Below are 26,941 nucleotides of genomic sequence, written 5' to 3' on the forward strand. Positions count from 1 at the left end.
ATGTTTAGAGCTGCGTCCCTTCATCAGGACGAGAGGAAGGGGGAAGGCATGAGAGGAGGGGTAGGAGTACGAGCTGGAAGATAATATGGGAGATCAGGTGAGGGGGAAGATGGGTGGGTGGAGGTAGGGGTGGAATGAAGTAAGAAGCTGGGGGATGATGGGTGGAAGAGGTAAAGGGCTGAAGAAGAAATCGAATAGGAGAGGACAGAGGACAGTGATAATGGGAAGGAGCGGCACCAGAAAGAAGTGATGGGCAGGTGAGGAGAAGAGGAAAGGATAAGAGGGGAATCAGAATGGGGAATAGAAAAAAAACAGAAGGGAGTGGGAGAAAGTATTACTGGAAGTTAGAGAAATTGATGTTTTAAGACTGCTTTCAAACCAAATCTTCATTTTACTAAAGCAAATTTTAAAAATATGTATAAAATAAGTAAAGCTTTGTTTGATATTGAGGGGAGCTACCAATGTGGTATTTAGTAATTTTGATAGTTAATGGATAGAATTCATCCTCTACATAGTAAGGATTATAGTTGTTTCCCATGCTTCAAGTTTCTCCTGATGTAGCCTGGTTTCCAGTGTTTCTAGCACAAATTTTCTCTAGTTAAATAATAGGACAAATAGTCATTTTGGGGGGTCCACACTAGAAACAAACAGGTCTATTTACCCAATTAGTATTTGAGGCCAGAGCAGCACATTTATAGCTATTGTAAGTGTTTTCCAATCCAAGTCCACTAGCAAGATTGTTCAACTTTGCTTCATATAAATGCCCATCTGCTTCTGCTCTTTTTGCTTATTTTATGAAATGTGTACTCATTTGTTATCCATAAACTGAGCTGTTGCATCTTGTACCTTCTGATAATCAAGATCAAACAAAATTTTACAGGTCATATCCCAGGTCACAATGAGGCTCTGTTACTGTAATCCTCTACTGGATACTCTTCAGTGATCTAGAATTTTCAGATATCTCTACCCTCCTCTGGTTCTGGCCTTTTATATATATTATTTTAGCAACCAGAGTTTAAATTCTGAAAGATATTCCTTACATTGTTCTACTCTTTCCTGTTTTCAGACACTTTAGATAATTCTTTTTGGATAATTTGATAAGTTGCTTAGAGGCAAATTTTGTTTGATAATTATTTGATAATTTACTTCAATGCATCTACAATTGCAAGAAAAAGTCTGAACCCTTTGCAATTACCTGTTTTCTGCATTAATTATTCATAAAATGTCAATAGACAATAGGTGCAGAAGTAGACCATTCGGCCCCTCGAGTCTGCACCGCCATTCTGAGATCATGGCTGATCATTCACTATCAATACCCAGTCCCTGCCTTGTCCCCATATCCCTTGATTCCCCTATCCATCAGATATCTATCTAGCTCCTTCTTGAAAGCATCCAGAGAATTGGCCTCCACCGTCTTCCGAGGCAGTGCATTCCACACCTTCACAACTCTCTGGGAGAAGAAGCTCTTCCTCAACTCTGTTTTAAATAACTGACCTCTTATTCTCAATCCATGCCCTCTGGTACTGGACTCTCCCAACATATGGAACATATTTCCTGCCTCAATCCTATCAAATCCTTTAATTATCTTAAACATTTCAATCAGATCCCCTCTCAATCTCCTCAATTCCAGTGTGTACAAGCCCAATCTCTCCAATCTCTCTGCGTAAGACAGCCCTGCCATCCCAGGAATCAACCTAGTGAATCTACGCTGCACTTCCTCAATTGCCAGAATGTCCTTCCTTAAACCTGGAGACCAAAACTGTATACAATATTCCAGGTGTGGTCTCACCAGGGCCCTGTACAAATGCAAAAGGACATCCTTGCTCTTGTACTCAATTCCCCTTGTAATTATGTTGTCTAATTTTCATCTAAGTCACAATAATTGTCAAACACAACCTACCTAAACTAATAATACACAAACAATTGTACCTCTTGTCAATACTGAGTACACCATTTAAACAATCACAGTCTAGGTTCAACAAGTATGTGAACCTCTGGGGTAACGCCTTCTACAAAAGCTATTTGGAGTCAGGTGTTCCAATCAATGAGGTGAAATTGGAGGTGTGGGTTGTAGAGGTGCCCTGGCCTATAAAGACATACAAAGTTGGGTTACTGACAGAACCTGTTCTGCTCAAGAAAAATGCTTTTTATGTGTATTATGCCTCAATCAAAATAACTTTTAGAGGACCTCAGAAGAAAAATTGTAGAGACACATGAAACTGAAAAAGGCTACGAAAGCAATTCAGTACTGTTGTGACTCTTCCGAGGAGTGGGCATCCTGTAGAGATCACACCAAGAAAACTGCAATGATGAAAGGGGTGAAAAAGAACCCAAAGGTAACAACAAAAGGCCTGTAGATACCTCTAGAACTTGCTAAAGTCTCTGTTCATGTGTCCACGTCCAGTCAAGATCGTGCCAATGTACAACACTGCCTCAGTCGACATCTTCCAGATAGCAAATGCAAATGGCCTTTTTACTACTTTTACATCTGTTTTTCACCTTAAATGTGTTTCTAAGACAGTTAGAGCCTGTGATTTGCAGTTTGGAGATCATTTGATCCAATGGTTGACTCTGGGAAGGTTTCAGCAAGGAAGCGTATACTCGGAAGGCCTAGATGCGAAGAAACTTCAAGTCAGGATAGAAACCAATATTTGACTCCATTTCACTTCTTAATGCATCTATTTATCACCGATTAAAGCATCCAGGAAGACAGACATCGATTCAAATGCAGAAGGTGAGCAAGAGTTTCAGTGCCAACTGCCTTCCTTTTGATCGCTACAGGAGAAGGATGAAGGTGAGTTGAGTGGCCTGTCACCGTGTGGCTCAATGGGACAGGTGGGTAGGTCTCTCTGTCTCATGTAGTGTTCCTCCCTTACAATGAATGTCGGTGATATTTGTAGGATTGTATTGTGGTTCTGTGTTTATGGACATGGTTTTTAATATTCTGTGTTTTTTTTATTGCCTGTTTTCCATTTTGTGCAAGTGGAGTGTGTTTTGGGGGTTGATGTTCTGTTAGTTTTTTTTTTATGCAGGAAGGGTTTTTTTGCGGTCGATGTTCCACTTCTGTTTTGTGAGGGGGGAGGGGGATTTTGGGAGATTGATGATCGGAATGCTGTTCTTTTTGTACGGGGAGTGTATTTGATGTTTCTCTCTCTGAACAAATTTCATGTTCTTTGTTTGTGGCTATTTGGAGAAATACAAATCTCAGAGTTCTATATGGATACATGCTTTGATAAACCTTATACTTTTGACCAATATAAGAAAAGCAGTGAACAAGAAAAGAAGGGCCAAAAAAAAACTTTACTGCATTTCAAGTTTGCAAAAGACCACCTGGATGTTCCACAATACTCCTGGGACAATGTTCTATGGATAGATGAGACAAAAATGGAACTTTTTGACAGAAATGCACACCACCATGTTGATGGAAAGAGGACACTGCACAAAAATGCCAAAACCACATCACAACTGTGAATGAATTCAAATTGTTTCCAGATATTGTACAGGAGGATGTCAGGTTAGCTGTCTGTCATCTGAAGCTGAATAGAAGTTGGATGGTGCAACAAGAATGATCTGAAACACAGGAGTAAATCAACAGCAAAATTGTTTAAAAAGAAGAAAATTTACGTTTTGAAATGGCCAAGTCAGAGTCCAGACATCAACCCAATTGAGATGCTGTGGCATGACCTGAAGAGGCTATTCATGCAAGGTATCCCAGAAATACAGATGAACTGAAACAGTTTTGTATGGAGGAATGGTTTAAAATTCCTCCTCACCGTCGTGCAAGTCTGATCAGCAGCTCAGGAAATCTTTTGTGTAGGTTATTGCTGCTAAAGCTTCTACCATTTATTAAATACAAGGGTTCATGTTTTTCCAGCCTGTGAATAATTAAACAGTGTCTTCAATAAAACCATGAAAAGTACAATTGTTTGTGTTATTAGTTTGGTAGTGTTTGTCTATTATTGTGACTTAGATGAAGATCAGACCACATTTTATGAGTAATTAATGCAGAAAACCATGTAATTGCAAAGCGTTCACAAACTTTTTCTTGCAACAATATTTTGCTGTTGTTAAAGATGACATATAAAAATATTTAAAAATGCTCATTTCATGAAGGAAGCACCTTGGGGAACAATTACATCATAATTGGTGTTCAAGTAATTACAATAGTATAAACTGAAGATTTACCAAGCACTGTTGGGTTCATTGAAAAGCCTGTAAGCTGTTTTTCTATTCCAGCAGAAGCTGAAGTCGCTGAATGATAAATGGATGATTACGGCCGGAGGACAGCTTTGCACTGCTGAGCCATTGCTGAAGGAATTATTAATAAGTCATAGAACACTACAGCAAAGAAACAGGCCCTCTGGCCTATCTAATCCATGCTGAACCATTATGCTGCCTACTCCCATCAACTTGCACCCAGAATGTAGCCTTCCCTAGCCCCCCACCCCCCCTTCCATGTGCCTGTCAAAATTTCTCTTAAATTTTGAAATCGATCCCGCATCCACCACTTGTGCTGGTGGCTTTTTCCACACTGTTACCACCCTCTGAATGAAGGCGTTTCCTCTCATGTTCACCTTTCACCCTTAACCCACAACCTCTAGTTGTAGCCTCACCCAACCCAATGGAAAAAGCGTGTTCTATTTACTCTTATCTATACCCCATATAATTTTCTATATCTCTATCAAATCTCCCCTCAGTCTTCTATGGTCTAGGGAATAAAGTCCTAATCTATTCAACCTTTCCCTATAACTCAGGTCCTCAAGTCCCAGCAACATCCTTGTAAGTTTCCTCTGTATCCTTTCCATCTTATTTACATCTTTCCTGTAGGTAGGTGACCAAAATTGCACACTGTACTCCAAATTAGGCCCCACCGCTGTCTTATTTAATTTCAACATAACTTCCCATCTCCTGTACTCAGTACGGTGATTAACGAAGACCAGTGTGGGAAAAGCTTTCTTCATGATCCTATCTACTGTACCAGAGATGCCACTTCCAAGGAATTATGGATCTGGATCCCACATCCCTCTGTTCTACCTCACTCTTCAGTGCCCTACTGAAGCCTGTGCACCGTAGGACCTGCTGTAGTTCGTCCTCCCAAAGTGCAACACCTCACACTTGTCTGTATTAAATTCCATTTGCCATTTTTCTAGCTGGTCCAGATCCCACTGCAAATTTTGATAAGTGTTCCTCGCTGTCCACTACACCTCCTAACTTTGGTGTCATCCGCAAATTTTATAATCCAGGTTATGAAATTGTCATAGATTGTTGACATAGAAGAGAAGCCACAATGCACCCAGCACCAATCCGTGCAGTACACCACAAATTGAGAGGCAATCATCTACTACCACTCTTGCTTCTCCCATGAAGCCAATGTCTAATCCAATGTACTAACTGGTTTTGAATGTTGAGCAACTGGACTTTCTTGACCAACTTCTCATGCGATAATTACTGTTGAAAGAGAAAAGATGACCATTTTCGTAAATAAAGATAAACAAAATATTACTGTCACCCATACTGTGAGACATGAGAACAAATAATAAAATATTCTCTTACAAAAATACCATTTTTTGCATTATTACCCTTCATGTTTACATCATGTAAACTGGCCACTCTTAAATGACTACTGTCTAGTTGTTAGGGTGTATGAAGTTGGGTGAAGATCAGACATTGGGTATTAAGGGGTTCAACAAAGTAAAAGTGAGAATAGGTTGTGCATTTGTCAGAATCATATTTAATATCAGCGGCATACATCGTGAAATCTGTTAATTTTATGGCAGCAGTACAATGAAATACATGATAAATATAAGGGAAAACTAAGTTACATTAAGTATATACATGTCTAGTAAATCTTCGTTGTCTGAACCCTTAGTGCCTAGGAGGCACATAGGACCTCTATTAAATAGTTATGTTAAAATAATTAGTGCAAAAAATAACAAATAAATAAGTAGTGAGCTAGTGTTCATGGGTTCAATGTCCGTTTAGAAATCAGATAGCAAAGAGGAAGAAGCTGTTCCTGAATCACTGTCTGTGTGCCTTCAGGCTTCTGTACCTCCTTCCTGACAGTAACAGTGAGAAGAGGACAGGTCCTAGGTAGTGGTGATCTTTAATGATGGAAGCCACCATCCAAAGGCTCTGTTCTTTGAAGATGTCTTGAATACTAAAGAGGCTGGTACTAATGAAAGAGCTGACTAATTTGTGGGGGCAATATGTCTTACATAATCCAGTTTAGGTTATAGTTATTCAATTGATCTTTCATCTCTTGAAGGGAAAGGGAGAGACCTGTTCAGCTTATTGTGTAGTTCGTACATTCCTCTTTGTACAAACTATGGTATTTTTTATATATGTTTAGAGGTAAGGTAAAGCATCTTCACTATTACAGGCATTCAGCTATCACTTGCTGACTAATTCTGTATGACAAAGTGTGAGATCACTTGCTTCTGACATCCTCTTTCCTGCTTGATCATCTGCTTACAGCCCCTGGTGTTCTCATGCATCAGATATTCATTTTTTTATTTGAGGTCTTGGTTATCAATTATCTCATTCTGCACAAAGGCTGCTACAAAAGACCAGGTCAAACTTTGAGTAGAATACACCTTGTCGAACACTGCTGTTATAATGTGCACATTAGCCCTTAAGACTCAATACACCTCTCTAGAGTGAAGGGTTTAGATGGGGTGGAGTTTGTTAGGTGTGTTCAGGAAGGTTTCTTGACACAATATGTAGATAAGCCTACAAGAGGAGAGGCTGTACTTGATTTGGTATTGGGAAATGAACCTGGTCAGAGGTGTCAGATCTCTCTGTGGGAGAGCATTTTGGAGATAATTCTGTCTCACCATAGCATTGGAGAGAGATAGGAACAGACAAGTTAGAAAAGCGTTTAATTGGAGTAAGGGGAATTATGAGGCTATCAGGCAGGAAATTGGAAGCTTAAATTGGAAACATGTTCTCAAGGAAAAGTACGGAAGAAATGTGGCAAACGTTCAGGGAATATTTGTGCGAAGTTCTGCATAGGTACGTTCAAATGAGACAAGGAAGTTCTGGTAGGGTGCAGGAACCATGCTGCACAAAGGCTGTAATAAACCTGGTCAAGAAGAAAAGTTTGCAGAAGGTTCAGAGAGCTAGGTGATGTTAGAGATCTAGAAGATTATAAGGCTAGCAGGAAGGAGCTTATGAATTAAATTGGGAGAGCCAGAAGGGGCCATGAGAAGGCCTTGGCGGGCAGGATTAAGGAAAACCCTAAGGCATTCTACAAGTATGTGAAGAACAAGAGGATAAGACTTTGAAGAATAGGACCTATCAAATGTGACAGTGGGAAAGTGTGTATGGGACCAGAGGAAATAGCAGAGGTACTTGATGAATACTTTACTTAAGTATTTACTATGGAAAAGGCTCTTGCTGATAATAATGATGACTTGCAGCAGATTGAAAAGCTTGAGCATGTAGATATTAAGAAAGAGGATGTGCTGGAGCTTTTGGAAAGCATCAAGTTGAATAAGTCACCGGGCTTGGATGAGATGTACCCCAGGCTACTGTGGGAGGCGAGGGAGGAGATTGCTGAGCCTCTGGTGATGATCTTTGCATCATCAAAAGGGATGGGAGAGGTTCCAGAGGATTGGAGGGTTGCGAATGTTGTTCCTTTATTCAGCAAAGGGAGTAGAGATAGCCCAGGAAATTATAGACCAGTAAGTCTTGCCTCAGTGGTTGGTAAGTTGATGGAGAAGATCCTGAGAGGCAGGATTTATGAACATATGATTAGGAATAGTCAACACGGCTTTGTCAAGGTCGTGCCTTACGAGCCTGATTGAATTTTTTGAGGATGTGACTAAACACATTGATGAAGGAAGAGCAGTAGATGTAGTGTATATGGATTTCGGCAAAGCATTTGATAAGGTACCCCATGCAAGGCTTATTGAGAAAGTAAGTAGGCATGGGATCCAAGGGCACATTGCTTTGTGGATCGAGAATTGGCTTGCCCTCAGAATTCAAAGAGTGGTTGTAGACGGGCCATATTCTGCATGGAGGTCGGTCACCAGTGAAGTGCCTCAGGGTTATGTTCTGGGACCCTTACTCTTTGTGATTTTTATAAATGACCTGGATGAGGAAGTGGATGGATGGGTTAGTAAGTTTGCTAATGACATAAAGGTTGGAGGTGTTGTGGATAGTGTGGAGGGCTGCCAGAGGTTACAGTGGGACATTGATAAGATGCAAAACTGGGCTGAGAAGTGGCAGATGGAGTTCAACCCAGATAAGTGTGAGGAGGTTCATTTTGGTAGGTCAAATATAATGGCAGAATATAGTACAAATGGTAAGACTCTTGGCAGTGTGGAGGATCAGAGGGATCTAGGGGTCCGAGTCTATAGGACACTCAAAGCTGTTGCGCAGGTTGATTCTGTAGTTAAGAAGGCATATGGTGCATTGGCCTTCACCAATCATGAGATTGAGTTTAGGAGCCGAGAGGTAATGTTGCAGCTATATAGGACTCTGGTCAGACCCCACTTACAGTACTGTGCTCAGTTCTGGTCGCCTCACTGCAGGAAGGATGTGGAAGCCATAGAAAGGGTGCAGACGAAGTTTACAAGGATGTTGCCTGGATTAGGGAGCATGCCTTATGTGAATAGGTTGAGTGAACTTGGCCTTTTCTTCTTGGAGTGATGGAGGATGAGAGGTGACCTGATAGAGGTGTACAGGATGATGAGAGGCATTGATTGTGTGGATAGTCAAAAGCTTTTTCCCAGGGCTGAAATGGTTAGCACGAGAGGGTATATTTTTAAGGTGCTTGGAAGTAGGTACAGAAGAAATGTCAGGGATAAGTTTTTTTTTAAAACACGGAGTGGTGAGTGGGCTGCCAGCCATGGTGGTGGAGGCGGATACAATAGGGTCTTTTAAGAGACTCCTGGATAGGTACATGGAGCTTATAAAATTAGAGGGCTATGGGCAACCCGAGGTAATTTCTAAAGTAAGTACATATTCGGCACAGCATTGTGGCCAAAAGGGCCAGTATTGTGCTGTAGGTTTTCTATGTTTCTATATTTACCTGTGCTGTCACTATTGGGGATCTTTGTACACCAAAGTCCCTCTCTGTCCCCCAATAATCCTTATAGCCCTACCATTCATAACATATGCCTCAGCTTTACTAATCCTGAAATAATAATGAGGCAGCCCACAGAGAAGTCATCACCCTGACCCAGTGGTGTCAAGAAAACAACCTGTCCCTCAATGTCGTAAAAACAAAGGAGCTGGTTGTGGACTGCAGGAGGAATCACCCCTATTGAAATCAATGATTCTGGGGTTGAGTGAGTGAACATTTTCAAGTTCCTCAGTATACACATCACCGAGGATCTCATGTGGTCTGTACACACCGGCTGTGTGGTAAAAAAAGAACAACAGTGCCTCTCTCACCTCATACTGTTGAGGAAGTTTGGCACGAGTCCCCAAATCCTAAGAACTTTCTGTAGTGGCATGATTGAGAGCATACTAACTGGCTGCATCAGTGCCTGGTATGAGAACTGTACTTCCCTCAATTGCAGGACTCTGCAGAGAGTGGTGTAGATATGAACTTACCACTATTCGGAATATTTACGGTGACAGGAGTGTAAAATGATCACTGGGGACCCAGGTCACCCCAACCACAAACTGTTCCAGCTGCTGCCATCTGGGAAACAGTACTGCAGCATAAAAGCCAGGACCAACAGGCTCTGGGACAGCTTCCACCAGGCCATCAGACCGATTAAATCATGCTGACACACTGCATTTCTATATAGTATTGACTGCTCTGTTGTTCTGCTTCACACTTTTTCCATCTGCCATTGCTCACTTCAGTTTAACAACTGGTTAATATATTGCCATTGAATGATCACATGTAGTAGTGATCTTTAACATTTCTCACTTCTTCACACCTCATCACTTTACATCAGCAATGTTTATCAGTCCTGTTATGTCTGACACCAATATACTGCACATCACCTGCTCTGTTGCAGACTCACCCCAAGCATGCTACCAATTACTCACACATACTAGTCACACTTCCATCTCAGAATCACAATCAGATTTATTATCACTGATGGGAAATTTGTTGTTTTGCAGCAGCAGTACAGTGCAAAGCATAAAATTGCTGTAGATTACAAAATAAATAACACTGGACAAAGCATCAGCACCGTTATGCAATTAAATCCATGATATTTAATCAAAGTTAATTTCTTGTTTCTCCAAATTACTACATGATACAAGTAATCTGAAATTGCATTTCTGTTCAGCTTAAACAAAACATATTTCTGAGGAAGCAACAGTTTTGAAAAGTGTATTAGTGCAAATCAAAAGGAATGGGGTGGGGTTCATGAACCATTGTGAACTCTACTGGCAGAGGGGAAGAAGCTGATCTTTAATCACTGATTATGGGCATCAGTCGTACCTCCTCTCTGATGGGGCATCAGTCTCCTGTACCTGCTGTCTGATGGGGCATCAGGCTCCTGTACCTGCTCTCTGATGGGGCATCAGTCTCCTATACCTGCTCTCTGATGGGGCATTAGTCTCCTGTACCTGCTCTCTGATGGGGCATTAGTCTCCTGTACCTGCTCTCTGATGGGGTATCAGTATCCTGTACCTGCTCGCTGATGGGACATCAGTCTCCTGTACTTGCTCGCTGATGGGGCATCAGTCTCCTGTACCTGCTCTCTGATGGGGCATCAGTCTCCTGTACCTGCTCTCTGATGCGGTATCAGTCTCCTGTACCTGCTCTCTGATGCGGTATCAGTCTCCTGTACCTGCTCGCTGATGTGGCATCAGTCTCCTGTACTTGCTCTCTGATGGGGCATCAGTCTCCTGTACCTGCTCTCTGATGGGGCATCAGTCTCTCTGTAACTGCTCTCTGATGGGCCATCAGTCTCTCTGTAAAGAGAAGAGGGCATGTCACAAATGCTGAGAGCCTTTAGTGATGGATTTCTTTGATGAGGGATGGGGGGAGATGGTTGTGACAGTGATGGAACTGACTGCATCTACAACCCTTGTAATCCTGTGTTCCAGACAGTATAACATGATGCACAGGAAGATTGCAAGGATTACCTGTAGGAAATTGACAGGGAACATAGTGCTACTGCCCTCTCAGGAATCAACCATTTAACTACTCATTTCTGCCACTCTGACAGCATTCTAACAAACCAGAGCACTGTCACTCTTGCCAAGAAGGTACAGCATGCTACTGGCTTCCTTGGGCAAGAATTCTATATGCTCGCCTGCATCCTACATTAGCAAAATACAGTCACTAATTGGCATCACTTGTAAGCAGTTGGTTAGGCAAGGAATGCAAGAGGCAGGTTCTTCACAGAATCACAGACTGGTTACAGTATGAAAGGAGGTGATTGTTCCATCAAGTATGTACTGGCTCTTTAGATGTTTCACCTGGTTGTGGGGTGAACCAGGAGTCACTGGCACAAGATGATGGCATGATATGACGATGAGAGATTTCTTCACCTTGAGGATGGTGAATCTGTGGAATTCCCTATTATAAATGGCTGTGGAGGCCAAGCCACTGAATAGATTTAGGAAAGATTTCTGGAAAAAAAGGAATTCAGCAGTATGGGAAACTATTGAATGTCTGTGTATTGTGTCCATACTATTCAGGATTTTCCATCCCTTTGTCAGACCGCCAAGCAAACAGATCTGCTTCACAGAGAACCCGATCTCCACCGGTTTATTCTGGAATTTTTCATTCATCACTTTCCTTCAAAGCCTTTATGCGTAGGGCCCAGAACTAGACACAATAGTGAACCAGTGATTTATAACCATTTATTAGGACACCATGGTAGAGTAGTGGTTAGCATGATGCTATTACAGCTCAGGGCATTGGGGTTTTCGAGTTCAATTCCCAGTTTGTCTGTTCCTCCTTGGGGGGCACTGGTTTCCTCCCACAGTCCAAAGACTTACCGGTTACTAGGTTAATTGCTCACGTAAATTCTCCCATGATTAGACTAGGGCTGTTGCTGGGTGGTGCAGCTTAAAGGGTCTGTTCTGTGCTGTATCTCTAAATAAAATAAAATAAGTTGTGTCTTTCTTGTTGTACTCAATGACCTTATACAAAACACCCAAATCCTGCAGCGTTTAACCATTTTTTCAATATTCCGTCACTTTCAACAAGCAATGCAAATATATCACGGGACAGAGCATCATAGAGAAATACAGCAGAGAACCAGGACCTTCGGCCTGTCTTGTCTGAACCTAGTAACCATTTAAACTGATTGTAGTCCTACCAAACCAAAGTGAAAAAAGGCCTGCTTGCATTTACCTATCTATACCCCTCATAATTTTGTATTCTTCTATCAAATCTCCACTTAAGCTTCTATGTTCTAAAGAATACAATCCAAACCCAATCTGCACTTGTTACCCTTACCTTTTATTCCGATAGTCTCATTCAAGCTTTGTGCTCTCAAAATTTCGTTTTTGAAGGTCACCTTTGCCAGAAAACAGACTGTTCCAATCCACACTTGCCAAATAATTTCTGATAGAATCAAAATTGGTGTTTCTCCAACTTAGAATCTCAACCCGCAGACCAGACCTAGGTTTTTGCATATTTACTTTGAAACTAATGCATTGAGGTCACTTGATGCAAAGTATTCCCTACGTAAACTTCTGTCATCTGCCATGTCTCATTTCCGAATAGCAGATCCAGTATCACATGGTCTCTCATTGGGACTTCTACATACTGATAAAGGAAACTTCCCTGAACACATTTGACAAACTCTATCCCATCTAGTCCTTTTACAGTGTGGGATTCCCTGTCAATATGTGTAAAGTTAAAACTCACCTACTATAATGACCTTATGTTTCTCTTTACGAATCTCCTGTGTACCCCTTTTAAAATGCTGCTTGCTTCTGCTCATCTGTCCACCACTTGACATTTCTCAGCATTAGGTTTCATATCTTGATGTAGTTCTGATGAAGGGTCTCAACTCGAAATGTTGACTGCTTATTTCCCTCCACAATGCTATCTCACTTGCCTCCTTCTCCACTTTTCCAAATGTCCTGTAGGTCTTGTGCTTGCACCGTGGAATCATGAGCTATTCTACAACTATCTGCAGATTTCTGTTGTCACCCAGTCGTCTCAATTTTTGGTCATTCCTGTCTTTCAACCGCAAATGTAATGAATTGAAGGCATCATGAAAATGGCCTCTGATCTACATGACACGCTACTTTTGCTCACACACCAGTTGCCAAGGGAATCAACTCTCACTATGTAACAGTATATGACTAATTTAGCTTACATTTCTCAAAATACACATGGTCAGTATTAGCAAACCAATGTTTTCCCTTGCATGATAGTTTCTGACAAGATAGAATTAATGCAATTAACCCAGAGAACAGAGAGCCTTATTTTTCTACCTGATGCAAAAGTAAATGAGAACTTGCAAGATGTTGTAACAACATCCAATTTTAGCTTGGAATGAGTCAGGCACATAACATTTCATTTATACGGTCACCTCGGCAACTGCTGCAATGTGTTCCTGAGCTTAAAATTGGTGGCACGAAGATGAGAAAATCTGCAGATGCTGGAAATCCAAGCAACACACAGACACAAAATGCTGGAGGAACCCAGCAGGCCAGGCAGCATCGATGGAAAAGAGTAAACAGATGGTGTTTTGGGCTGAGACCCAATGAAGGTGGCTTATGTACTCCTCCAGGGTCCAAATGGATATTAATTAGATGTTGTGATTTGGTTGGCTGGTTTAAAACACTGAACAGTTTAGTAATAGAAGATTATGATTGGCTAGCTTTGAGGGAGGTCTGTTGGCAGTGTTTGCTTCTCTGTCCAGATACTGTGATTACTGATGATTCTTCGATTGTTGATGTCTTTGCTTCTCTTTTCTACGTAAGGTTTCATACACTGGATCTATGTCAATGTGTTCCTTGATGGATCCTTCTGTAGAGAACCATGCTTTGAGAAATTCTTGTCCTTATTTGAATCAAGGCTCTGGCTGTCATCCAATTGAAACAGTGTCCTTCTTCACCTTCATGAGCTGATACTAGTGAGAGTGGATTATGCCTTCTGCTCGCTAGCTGATGCTCATTTAGCCTGGTCGATAGATTTCTTCCTGTTTGACCAGTGTAGTATTTCTCACAGTGGCTACACTGGATTTTGTGGATAATATTTGTTCTATCAGTCACATGTTGTTGTGTTTTGAGTTGTGATAGGTTCGTCCTCAAAGTTGCAGTCAGTTTGTGAGCAACTATGATGTGTTGCTGAAGCAGTCTTGCTCTCATTTCCAATTCATTCTTTATGTAGGGTAATGCAATTCGCTTAATCGGGTTTTTGACCTTGAGGCACCCTTGGATGAAACTTCTTGATATCTGTTCTGTTGAAAGGTCTTGAGGAGGTGCTTTTCTTCTTCCAGTTTTGTGTCTGTGGTGTTGCACTGGGACTCAATCCTCTGAATAAAGTCTTCAGCCAGCTTTGTTAGTGACACTTTGGCTGATTGCTATTGAAGTTCAGAACTTGATCAGTGTGTGTTGCTTTCTTGTAGACCAAAGTCTCTAATTGACCAGCAGTAGGTCTCTTGATAAGAACATCCAAGAATGCAAGCTGGCTTTCCTTTTCAATTTCAGAGTGAGTAACTTCAAGTTCCTGGGCATCAACATCTCAGAGGGCCCAACACATTGATGCAAACACAAAGAAGACATGACAGTGGCTATACTTGATTAGGAGTTTGAGGAGATTTGGTATGTCACCAAAGACTCTAGCATATTTCTATATGAGCATTATGAGGAGAGCATTATGTCTAGTTGGAACATTGTAGGTTCAACTACTGGATTACAAGAGTCCGCAGAATGTTGTAGATTCACCTAGCTTTATCACAGACACAAGCTTCCCCCAAGGACAACTTCAAAACGTCTCGAGAAAGCAGTATCCATCATTAAGAACCCTCATATGTCCTCTCCTCATTACTACAGTCAGGAAGGAGTCAGAAAACCCTCACTCAAGTTTCTTCCCCACTGCCATCAGATTTGATGAATGCATGAATACAACCTTGAAATTAGGTAGATTAACTTGTAGCTCCATTAGAAATTGGCAGGAATGATGTTGAGGGCATTACTAAGACATGATTGAAAGAAGATCATAGCTGGGAGCTTAACATCCAAAGATAGTAGTAGGCCTCCATTAGTCTCGATAGACCATGGATTTGCACCTTGGAAAGTTTCCAGGGCGCAAGCCTGGGCAAGGTTTTTTTTTAATGGAAGACCGACAGTTGCCCAAGCTGCAAGACTCCCCTCTCCATGCCACCGATGTTGTCCAAGGGAAAGGCATTAGGACCCATACATCTTGGCACCAGTGTCGTCGCAGAGCAGTATGTGGCTAAGTGCCTTGCTCAAGGACACACACACAGCCTCAGCCAAGGCTCGAACTAGCGACTTTTAGATCACTAGATGAACGCCTTAACCACTTGGCCATGCGCCAATATCCGAGGAAACCTATAATATCGAAAGGGTCTCAGGCCTGAAAACGTCAACTGTTCATTCTTTTTCATAGATGCTGCCTGACCTGCTGCGTTTCTCCAGCATTTTGTCTGTGTTGCTTATAATTGGCAGTGTTGGCTGCAGTCAGTGGAATATTTTAGTGAGATTATCCTTTTGAAGAACAGTCTCCTCACATATTCCTTCTGCCACTGATGCTAGTGATAATGGCAGAATTTCACATGGTAACTTGGAAGCATATGGGAGTGAGATAGATTGACTGGTTAAGTGGGTAGAGGGAGTGGATGACTATTGGTTGAAAGTGGAATTAAATCCTTAGAAAGAAGTGACATAGGATCAGAAGATGTAGAATTCTTGTCAGTGGATCTTAGAAACTGCAAGGGTACAAAGACACTGATGGGAGTTATATACAGGTCTCCAAACTGTGGTCAGGATATGGGGTGCAAAGTACAATGTGAGTTATAAGAGGCAGTGTTATGGTCCTGATGGTGCTGGGGGATTTCAATACACAGGTGAATCAGAAAAATCAGGTTGGTGCTGGATCCCAAGAGAAGGAATTTATAGTATCCAGATAAGATGGCTTTTTCGAGCAGCTTGTTGTGGAGCCTCCTAGGGAAAAGGCAATTCTGGATTAGGTGTTGTGTAACAAACCAGATTTGTTTAGGGAGTTTAAGATAAAGGAACCCTTAGGAGGTAGTAGGCATAATATGATAGAATACACCCAGCAGTTTGAGAGGGAAAAGCTAAAATCAGATGTATCAGTATTACAGTGGAATAAAGGGAACTACGGAGGCATGGGAGAGGAGCTGGTCAAAGTTGATTAAAAGGGGACACCAACAGGGATGATGGCAGAACAACAATGACTAGAGTTTCTGGGAGTTATTTGGAGGATGAATGATTATTTGGTTCATCCCAAAGAAGCCTTCTAAGGGGAGGATGAGACACCATGGCTGACAAGGGAAATCAAAGACAGCGTAAAAGCAAAAGAGAAGGCATTCAATGTAGCAAAAATTAGTGGGAAGATTGAGGATTATGAAACTTTTGAAAACCAGCAGAAGGTAACTAAAAAAGCAATAAGGAGAGAAAAGATGAAATATGAAGGTAATATAAAAGGATCCCAAACTTTTTTTCAGGCATATAAAGTGTAAAGGAGTGGCAAGAGTGGATATCAAATTATGCTGGAGAGGTAGTAATGAGGGACAAAGAAATGGCAGACGAACTTAATAAGTATGCTGTGTTAGTCTTCTATGTCAAAGACACCATCAGCATACCAGAAATTCAAGTGTCAGGAAGTGGAAGCATGTGTATATTAACACTTCTATTATCTGATTATCATAGTTCAAACATGTATATTGTTTAAAGTTTAATGCTGGAATTTATGAATGTGAAACATTGACTGCACTCTTTTCCATAAATGCTGCCTGGCCTGCTGAGTTCCTCCAGCATTTTGTGTGTGTTGCTTGGATTTCCAGCATCTGCAGATTTTCTCTTGTTTGTGGTTTTATTAATGTGAAACTTACTTTGGAGCCAAAGTATTAGGGAACAGCTGGCACATAGCAGACTTCTCCAGACAGTAAACATCACCTTCAATGTCAGAGTTTTAATTGGGTTTTTGAAACCTGGTTAAAGTGAACATTACATTTGGATTGTTATAAAAACCAAACTGGCTTATTAAGGCTCATCAGAGAAGGATGCCAGCTGTTCTTCTCTGGTTTAACCTACAAATGGCACGTTCCCTCTCATTTGCTCTCTGATATGGCCCCAGAGGCACTTTGCTCATCCAGAAGACTTTATGAACATACGCATGGGCTTCTAGGGAATAACAATAAGTGGGGCTTTTTCAACATCATTTGAATTCAAAGAAAAAGGAGCAAAGTACTACCACAATGCAACTACCCCAAGATGAAAAATATTTTCTTTGAAAATGATTACATTCCTTCATCATGCTTTGCTCCGAGCGTCTCAGCTGTCAACACAACATAATGACAGAGCTCAGCTTTAAATCACAACTGTGTGGACACATGAGATAATTAGGGGCCTTGTTCTTTCATCCCCTGCAAAAATCAGTACATGTGAAACATCTTTTTAAAAAGAGATGAAAATAGAAAATGACCAAAGGTCAAAAAGCAACACACACAAAATACTGGTGGAACACAGCAGGCTAGGCAGCATCTATAGGGAGAAGCGCTGTCGACGCTTCGGGCCAACACCCTTCATCAGAACAAGGTCAAAAAAACTTATTTTAGTTGGAAAATATTTTCAGACAATGAGAACTCATAGAAGGCACTTTACAAGATCAGTAAGGATAGATTGTTTTATTCACATTTGTGTTAATATGATTTGCAGCTCTGTTTTTAAGTATATATATTAAATTCTTTGCAATCATCACCTTCAACACTAAAGTTGCTCCCCTTCTGTTGAAGGGTCGGCCCGAAATGTCGACTGTACTATTTTCCCCCATAGATGCTGCCTGGCCTGCTGAGTTCCTCCAGCATTTTGTGTGTGATGCTGGGGTTTCCAGCATCTGCAGATTTTCTCTTGATTGCCTGTTCTCAAATGTCATTTGAGTGATTTTTGTTTGATGTGCTTTTATAGATTTTAGTTGAACAAAATACATGAAATATATATAACTTATTGAAATGTAGTTCTGCATCCAGCTGTCACTGTCCATAAAGATCTTGGTTTATTGCACCATTTATTTTTGGAAGCTACATTACCTGTGTTGAAAAATATATTGCAGATATTAATCAGTTTATCTTGGGGTCCACCAGTGATAAACTATTACTCTTTAATTTACCCCATGTTATTATGTTCAACTATTTGTTTCTTCATGGCTATTTATTGTTTAGTTATTGACACCCTAACTTGGTCCTGTTTGAATGTTGGTTCCCCTCAAAACTGAAGCCTGTGATGTTAACCATGTGTGGTGAAGGACAAACCTATTGGAATTCTTTGGAAAGAACAAGCAGGATGGACAAAGGAGATTAGCTGGATGTTGTGTACTTGGATTTTCAAAAGGCCTTTGACAAGGCACCACACATGAGACTGCTTAGCAAGGTATTACAGGAAAGATTCTAGCATGGATAGAGCATTGGCTGATTGGCAGGAGGCAAAGAGTGGGAATAAAGGGAGCTGCTTCTGATTGGCTACCAGTGATTAGTGGTGTACTGTAGGTGTCTGTTTTGGGACCGATTCTTTTTACATTGAGGTGCAAAGAGACTTGGAAGTCTGGGTGCAGGATTCCCTAAAGGTTAACACAGGTTGGGTCAGTGGTGAGGAGGGCAAATGCAATGTTAGCATTGATGTTGAGAGGACTAGAATATAAAAACAAGGATGTAATGTTGAGACTTTATAAAGCACTGGGGAGGCCTCACTTGGAGAAATTTGAGCAGTTTTAGGCCCTTTATCTTAGAAAGGATGTGCAGACATTGGAGATGGTTCAAGGGAGGTTCACAAAAATGATTCCAGAATTGAAAGGCGTATCATATGAGGAGCATTTGATGGCGCTGGGCCTGTACTCGCTGGAATTTAGAAGAATGAGGGGGATCTCACTGAAACCTATCGAATGTTGAAAGGCTTAGATAGAGTAGATGTGGAGTGTGGGAGTGTCAGAACAAAGGGATGTCCATTTAGAATGGAGATGAGGAACAACTTCTTTCACCAGCAGCTAGTGAATCTGTGGAATTCGTTGCCACAGGCAGCTGTGGAGGCCAGGTCATTGTGTAATTAAGGTGGAGGTTGATAGATTCTTATAAATCAGGCTGTGAAAGGTTACGGGGAGAAGACAGGAGAAAGGGGTCGAGAAGGAAATGGATCAGCCATGATCAAATAGCAGAGCAGCTTCGATGGGCTGAATGGCTCTAATGACTTACAGTCTTAAGAGAAAATGGAGGCTATTATTCAGTTTCTTTTTTTGGTCCAAATGACACAATAACCATCTCTAAATACAGTCCTTTCTGAAAAAGAAACAAAAGTTTCACCTGTGCTTTGGGTAATATAAAGCTTGTGTAGTTGAAGGCTAAGTATGCATTCTGACCACAGGCACATGCTTATTGGTGTTCTGGAGTTGCACGGTATGTTTACTGTTAAATGTTTTCAGCAAACTGCAGAGAGTTTTGGACACAGCTCTGCACATCACAGGAACTAGCCTCCTCTCACTGCCTCAGTAAAGCAGCCAACATAATCAATTTGTCTACAGACCTCAGACATTCTCTGTTCTCCTCCCACCCAGTGAGCTCGAAAGCACGTCCCACCAGGCTGAAAGTCAGTTCGATAAGGTGTACTTTTGACCTCCAGTGATCTTTATTTTTATTTGTTTTTATGTAGATTTTCAACACGGTAACGGGCTCTTCAGTGCTGCCTGTGCTGTCTAATTACACCGGTGTGACCAATTAACCTAGTAACTCGTACATATTTGGGATGTGGGAGGAAACTGGAGGAATCGCAAGCAGTTACAGGCAGAATGTACAAACCCATACAGACAGCGGCAGAACTGAACCTGCATCACATTAAACTAACCAGTACGCTATTGAGTTATCCTTACTGTTTGCCTGCTGCGACAATGTTACGCTTTATTCTGCATTCTGTTGTTGTTTTACCTTGTTCTACTTCCATACACTGTGTTGATCTGTATGACTGGTATGCAAAACAAGCTTTTCACTGTATCTTAGTATGGGTGACTATACAATCTAATCCAAAGGGAAGGGTTGAAGTAGCAGTGGATTTTAAATATCTTATTGCAAGAAGATTTTCTACATGCTACTCACCATTTACTATTTAATTTACAGAAGTAAAAGATGATCAGCTGTGCAGAGCATCAGCAGCTTTGAATTCCTGGGACGACCTGTTCTAAGCCCAGCACATGGATGTAATCACAAGGAAGGCATGCCATCATTTCAGATGGTTAAGGAAGCTTGACTTGTCACCAAACACTCTAACAAACTTCTACAGAGGTACTATTGATGGCATGCTGACTGGTTGTATCATGGCAGTAGTACACATGAATGTACAAACTGCAGAGAGTAGTAGTCTCTGCCCAATACAACACAGAAACAACCCTCTCCACCATCCATAATATCTACAGAAGGCAAAATCCATCAACCCAAAGATCTGCACCATCTAGGCAAAGACAGCTTTTCGTAGCTACCATCAAAAGGATGTGCATAAGCCTGAAGTCCCACACCCTCAGAGAACAGCTACTTCCCTTCAACCAACTGGTTCTTGAAACAACCTGCACAATCTTAATCACTGGCTCAATATTGCAACATTATAGCCATTTGAATTCTTTGCATTAAAATCTGCTTTTTTGTTATACAGTGGCTTCCAGTACATTGGGCCATCGGTTAATCGAGGCAGCCACTTATTTGTGACAATTCTTAAAGAACAAAAATTAATGGAGAAAATAGCCAGGGATCCCTTAATTTATTTGAGACGCAATGCTCCTTAATTGGGGCAGGACACTGTTGCTAAACAGTTTCTAATTAGCAACAGAAGCATGCACTTACGTAGCCATTAGACACCTCACCATGTTTAAAGTGAGCAGTTTTTGAAATAGCGTCAGTGATGTGCATTCTGTTCAGAAAAGCAGTGATTTTTGTCACTGATAGTTGGTGAGTAAGGCAATTCAGAAATGTTCTGCTCACTGCAGCTTCAAGCATTTAGGAGTGATATGCCAGTAATGGCCAGGAATGATAATACATCATCATCGACCTTGAGGGATAGCTACGACAAGGAGTGAAAATGAAACCATTTCACCACTTAAAATTAAAAAAATATAAAGTATTTGAAGATATTAACAATCATCTTAAATGTTAAAATGAAAATGAAGATTTGGAGGATGCAATTATCGATAGTATTGAATGAAGGAAGTCTATCATCTATACTAGGTGTCTGTGCTGATTTTGTTCATTTGATTTCATGTTCATCAAAGCAACACAACAGCATAGTCTGGATGAATTCCCCCATTGATAACTATCAGGAACTAGTACACAGTTTCACAATCCTGTAGTAGTATTGGTAGTGTTCTAATGTGTTTTCCATTTCATTTAAATATATAATTTGTTACTCAGTTACACAGTAGTTTTAACTAATTCCATGAAAATTTGGCTAATTGGGCCAAAAATGTATCAGTCCCGATGTGTCCCAATTAACCAAAATCCACTTTGTTTTCTTTCTTGTAACAAAATTAGCATAATTTATGCTTTTCTTGTAAATTCTCTTTACATGATGCTATGTGCCTGTGATGTTAGCACAAGTTTTTCATTTGTGCATTCATGTATTTGTGTATGACAATAAAATCAACTTTGAAGTATTTATATTGATAAGTGAGATATAAATAATGGTTACTCTGTTTTCTCATTTGCTTTTAGTAACTTGTGGAAAGTTTGTTCCTTGGACAAAACCAAAAGCTTGCACCATCTCCTAGAGCACTAAATTACTATCAGTTCAGTTTAGAAAAGCTAAGCACTGAAAATTTCCCGTAGTTTGTAATTTTAATTACATAGAAGTACATTTTTTGAAGATCTTTTAGCAGAATTTAAATATTTTAACAACCAATTTGATAATTGTATGTCACACTGCAATGTTCAATTACTTTAGCCAGATTGCTTCCATACATCTTATTTGGAAATCAATAAGATCAATGTATGGAAATGGTAGGGGGAGAAGTTATTGTACTACTTAACCTGAACATGATTAATTTCTTCTTTACAGGTGCTTTTATAATTAGATAGAAGAAAATTGATTTGCAGAAGTTGACACCAGTAACAAAATTGCATGAAATGTATTCCTATAATGTCACAAGTATGAATCAAGAAAAGTGAATAAAAAGCTGTATATATTGTAAATCTAAAATAAAAACAGGAAATTCTAGAAATACTCAACATGTGGAGATAAACAGAGTTAGTGTTTCAGGTTGATGTGTCACCAGCACTAGGAAAGGTTAGAAATAAACTGGAATTGTTATTGTTTTATTATTGTCACATGTGCCGAGATACAGTGAAAAGTTTGTCATGCATAATGTTCATACAGATCAGAACATCCTGACTGGCTGTATCACCACCTGGTACGGGAACTGTACCAACCAGAGTGGTATGGACAGCCCAGTACATCTGTGGTTGTGAACTTCCCTCCATTGAGGACATTTGCAGCAGTGGTCCCCAACCTCCGGGCCGCGGACCAATACTGATCTGCAAAGCATGCAGGAGTGCAGTGGTAGCTGGAACGCACCCAGCACATCTTTAAGAAAAAAGCTGAAATAAACAAGCTAATTAATTAGGTGCCGCCTGGATCGGTATCGGTCCGTGGCCTGGATGTTGGGGACTACTGATTTACAGCAGTAGGTGCAGAAAGAAGGCCTGGAAGATCATCGGGGACACCAGTCACCCCAAACTGTTTCAGCTGCTTCTGTCTGGCAAATGGTACCTCAGAATTAAAGCCAGGACCAACAGGCTATGGGACAGCTTCGTTTTAAAAGCCATTAGACTTATAAATTCACGTAGTCATAACACAAAGATTTTTACTCCCTCATTGTGGAATGGATGTAAGATTTAAATAAATTCAATTCTCTACACAAAGCATTGAGGTCGAGTATGATAAAACAATAACAAAATGCAGAATAAAGTGTGACAGACAGAGAGTGCAGTGGAGGTAAACAATAAGTGCAAGATCATAATGAGGAAGATTGTTGTACTAGGGAGCCATTTCATGGTTTTATAACAACGGGTGTAGCAGCAAAACTAAACCAAAAATCAAAACAAAACCATTGCCGCTGGTTTGTTTTACCTGCATGATGCGCCCTCAGCTCCATTGATTGCTCCAAAAGTCAAATCGTTTATTTGATCCTGTATTAGCAATTAGCAAATATACAATCTTGAAGTAGTGAAACTTAAGCATACTCAAGTGAAGCTAACTGCTATTCAGTGTTATTGAGTGGTCAGTAAAAGGTATGACCTCTGCTGGTCCCAAGCTACAAACTGCCAAGAAATAGGAATATGTAACTTATACCCTTTTACATTTACCACACTCCATTCATATTGCCAGTTAACATAATAAACACACAACAAAGAATACAAAGCCGACAGATACATGGCCCCTACAAAATATATATAGTCCCTACAAGAGGTATTCACCCACTACCTCCTGGAAGTTTCATGTTTTACAACATTGAATCACAGTGGATTTAATTTGGCATTTTTGACACTGATCAACGGAAATGACTCTTTTATCTCGAGGTGAAAACAAATACCTATGAATTAGTCTAAATTTATGACAATTATTAAACACAAAATAATTGATTGTATTATTAATCACACCCTTCAAGTCAGTTTTTAGTAGATGCACCTTTGGCAGCAATGACAGCCTCAAGTCTGTACGGATAGGCCTCTATCAGCTTTGCATATCTGGATACTTCAACTTTTCTCCATTCTTCTTTTAAAACTCTCAAGCTCTGTCAGACTGCATGGGGGTCAGGAGTGAACAGCCTTTTCAAGTCCAGCCACAAATTCTGAATTGGATTGAGGTCTGGGGACTCTGACTTGGCCACTCCAGGAAATTAACTTTGTTGTTTTTAAGCCATTCTTGTATATCTTTGGCTTAATGCTTGGGTTTGTAGTCTTGCTGGAAAACAAATCTCCCAAGTCACAGCTCTCTTGAAGACGGTATCTGGTTTTCCTCTAGGATTTCCCTGTATTTTGCTGCATTTATTCTACCCTCTACCTTCACAAGCCTTCCAGGACCTGATGCAGTGAAGCAACCCCACAGCATGATGCAGCCACCACCATGCTTCGTGGTAGGGATGGTGTGTTTTTGATTATGTGTAGGATAGCATTTAGTCTGATGACCAAATAGCTCAGATTTGGTTTCATTGGACTATAGAACCTTCTTCCAGCTGACTTCAGAGTCTCCCACAAACTCTAGCCAAGATTTCATGAGAGTTTTTTCAACAGTGGCTTTCTCTTTGACATTCTCCCATAAAGCTGCAACTGGTGAAGCACCCAGGCAACAGTTGTATGTACAGTCTCTCCCAACTCAGCCACTGAAGCTTGTAATTCCTCCAGAGTTCTCTTAGGTCTCTTGGTGACCTCTCTCACGAGTCCCCTTCTTACAGAGTCACTCAGTTTTTGAGGACAGCCTGCTCTAAGCAGATATACAACTGTGGCATATTCTTTCCATTTTTTGATGATTGACTTAACTGTACTCCAAGGGATATTCAGTGATTTGGAATTTTTCATTTATCCATCTCCTGACTTGTGTTTTTCAATAACCTTTTCATGGGGTTGCTTAAAGTGTTCTCTTGTCTTCATGGTGTAGTTTTTGCCAGGATACTGACTCGCCAGCAGTCGGACCTTCCAGATACAGGTGTATTTTTACTACAACCAATTGAAACACCTTGACTGCACACAGGTGATCTCCATTTAGCTAATTATGTGACTTCTCAAACCAATTGGCTGCACCAGTGATTATTTGGTGTATCATATTGAAGGGGGTGAAGACTTACGCAATCAATTATTTTGTGTTTGTAATTAATTTAGGTCACTTTGTAGAGATCTGTTTTCACTTTGACACAAGAGTCTTTTTCTGTTGATCAGTGTCAAAAAAGCCAAATTAAATCCACTGTGATTCATTGTCATAAAACAATAAAACATGAAAACTTCCGGGGTTGGGGGGGGCGGGGTTGAGTACTTTTTATAGGCAGTGTACATTATCCAACCTTGAGAGTTGTCTCCTAGCAGGCAGTGAAGAAACAAAGAACTCCAAAAGAACCCATGATAAAAGACTGTAAAACACTCCAATCTGCAGAGAAAAGAGAAAAAAACCCAAATCAAACCATGCAGACAATAACCACCGGCAAATAGTGTTTTGAACTGAAGTGCACAAAGAGAGTTTGAGATACCTAGAGCCGAGTAAACATCACAGAGAAGCAAGATGAACCAGCGGAGTACATAGGAATTCAGGATCAATCAGACAGCCCCAGCGTCCAGATGAAGCAATAGCCCCCAAAGACAAAAACTACAATGCAAGACATTGAAAATCCCATGCTAATTTCATTACCCCAAACTGATTAAAAGTGGTAAGTGCAAAGAGAGTTGAAGAATCCCCATGATCCCGAACGATACACCTGCAGGTAAACTGAAGTGAAAACCCAGAGCATGTCTAAAGTCCAACAATTAGACATAAGAGGTAAATATTTGAAGGAACACTGCATGCTCATAAGGTTACACCAAGAAAATTCAATTCACATCCTAACTGGGAAAAAAAAACTTCTTTTAAGAAATGACCCCTTTTTTTTGGCAGTCTCAGTTTTTCAAACCAGTATTGAGTATGTTCTCTGTGTTAGTGGTGGGCAGGTCAGCATTTTCTGGAGCCTGATCAGTGCCAGCTGCCCCTCTTGCTGCCTGCACATAGGAGCTGGGACATTTCGGGCAGATTTTGTAGAGGTGACCTGCTTCTTAGCAGAGGTTGCAGCATTTCTCTCCTTGCTGGTGGCCTTCCTAGTTGCAGATCTCTGCATTGCATCGGGCTGCGACATGTCCTGGCTTGTTACAGTTACATCATAGCCTGGGTTGACCTGCATACAGCATGTAACCATGATCCCATCCACGGGAAAGACTGAGGGAGAGTGGATATTGGAGCCATTGGAATCCACCCTCAGCTTGACCTTGACCTGGCACTTGCTTGTCCAGATCCTGAACGTGTCCACACAGTTTCCTGTGCCCTAGATGTAACAGGCAAGAAGGGTGAGGATGCCCACATTGGGCACACTTGGGTTAAACGTGTACGCTATCGCCCGCTCATTCTGGATGGGGCTGGTGAAAAGAGGCTGCACCTTCGGCAGCAACAGTGAGAGATCTTTCACTGCCACCCTGATGGTGTTTCTGGTCCCAGGTCCTCAAACTATGACCTGGTCAATGCAGGTGTGAGATTGGTTACCCAATCGGCACTACTACATAGTGCCATTGATGAAGATCTCTTGTAGGGAAAACCGGGGCTCAGCTTGTACCAACCAAGTGATGACATTGTGCTCCCAAACCCCCAGCAGTTTCAAAGCAGCATTTTCCAAAACTCCCTAATCGTCCTATAGCACTGGGTTTCCACAAATAAAACCAAGTGAGGCGTTTTATGTTTAACAAAACCTACAACACATTTTTATTGAACTCCAAACCTACACCACAAAAGCATGCTAGCATCCTTTACGTAATGCCATCACTACAGACCTACACCAGAAGAGCATGCTAACACCTTTTACATAATAAGGTCATCACTACAGACCAGCTTCTTAAAGTAAAAGCCCAACTCAATGTCAGTGGTTGTGAATTATATACATTTCTCCCAATTATGTTACCCTACAACCCAATCTATACTCCTCATAATTTTGGTATACCTGGATCAAATCTCCTCTCAATCTTCTATGTTCTAAAGGATATAGTTCTAACCTATTCAATCTTTCCTTATGAAGACCAATGTGCCAAAAGCTCTTTTTAAC

At 40.9% G+C, this 26,941-nt stretch overlaps 1 protein-coding gene across 3 annotated transcripts in view; it reads left to right on the forward strand.

Moving 5' to 3' along the window:
• Positions 1–22,370, forward strand: part of LOC132382380 (protein PIGBOS1-like) — a 34,685-nt gene extending 12,315 nt beyond the window's left edge. The window contains exon 2 of one of the 3 annotated variants that reach the window (XM_059952502.1): positions 20,247–22,370. In XM_059952502.1, coding sequence (XP_059808485.1) covers positions 20,247–20,259 — 13 coding nt within the window. In that variant the 3' untranslated portion in view covers positions 20,260–22,370. Of the gene's footprint in view, positions 1–4,236; positions 4,452–20,246 lie in introns of those variants that run through there. The other 2 variants (XM_059952503.1, XM_059952504.1) reach the window with 2 other exon arrangements.
• The last annotated feature ends 4,571 nt before the right edge of the window (positions 22,371–26,941 follow it).

The sequence above is a fragment of the Hypanus sabinus genome, chromosome 28 (genome assembly GCF_030144855.1).
Source record: "Hypanus sabinus isolate sHypSab1 chromosome 28, sHypSab1.hap1, whole genome shotgun sequence".
NCBI lineage: Eukaryota > Metazoa > Chordata > Chondrichthyes > Myliobatiformes > Dasyatidae > Hypanus > Hypanus sabinus.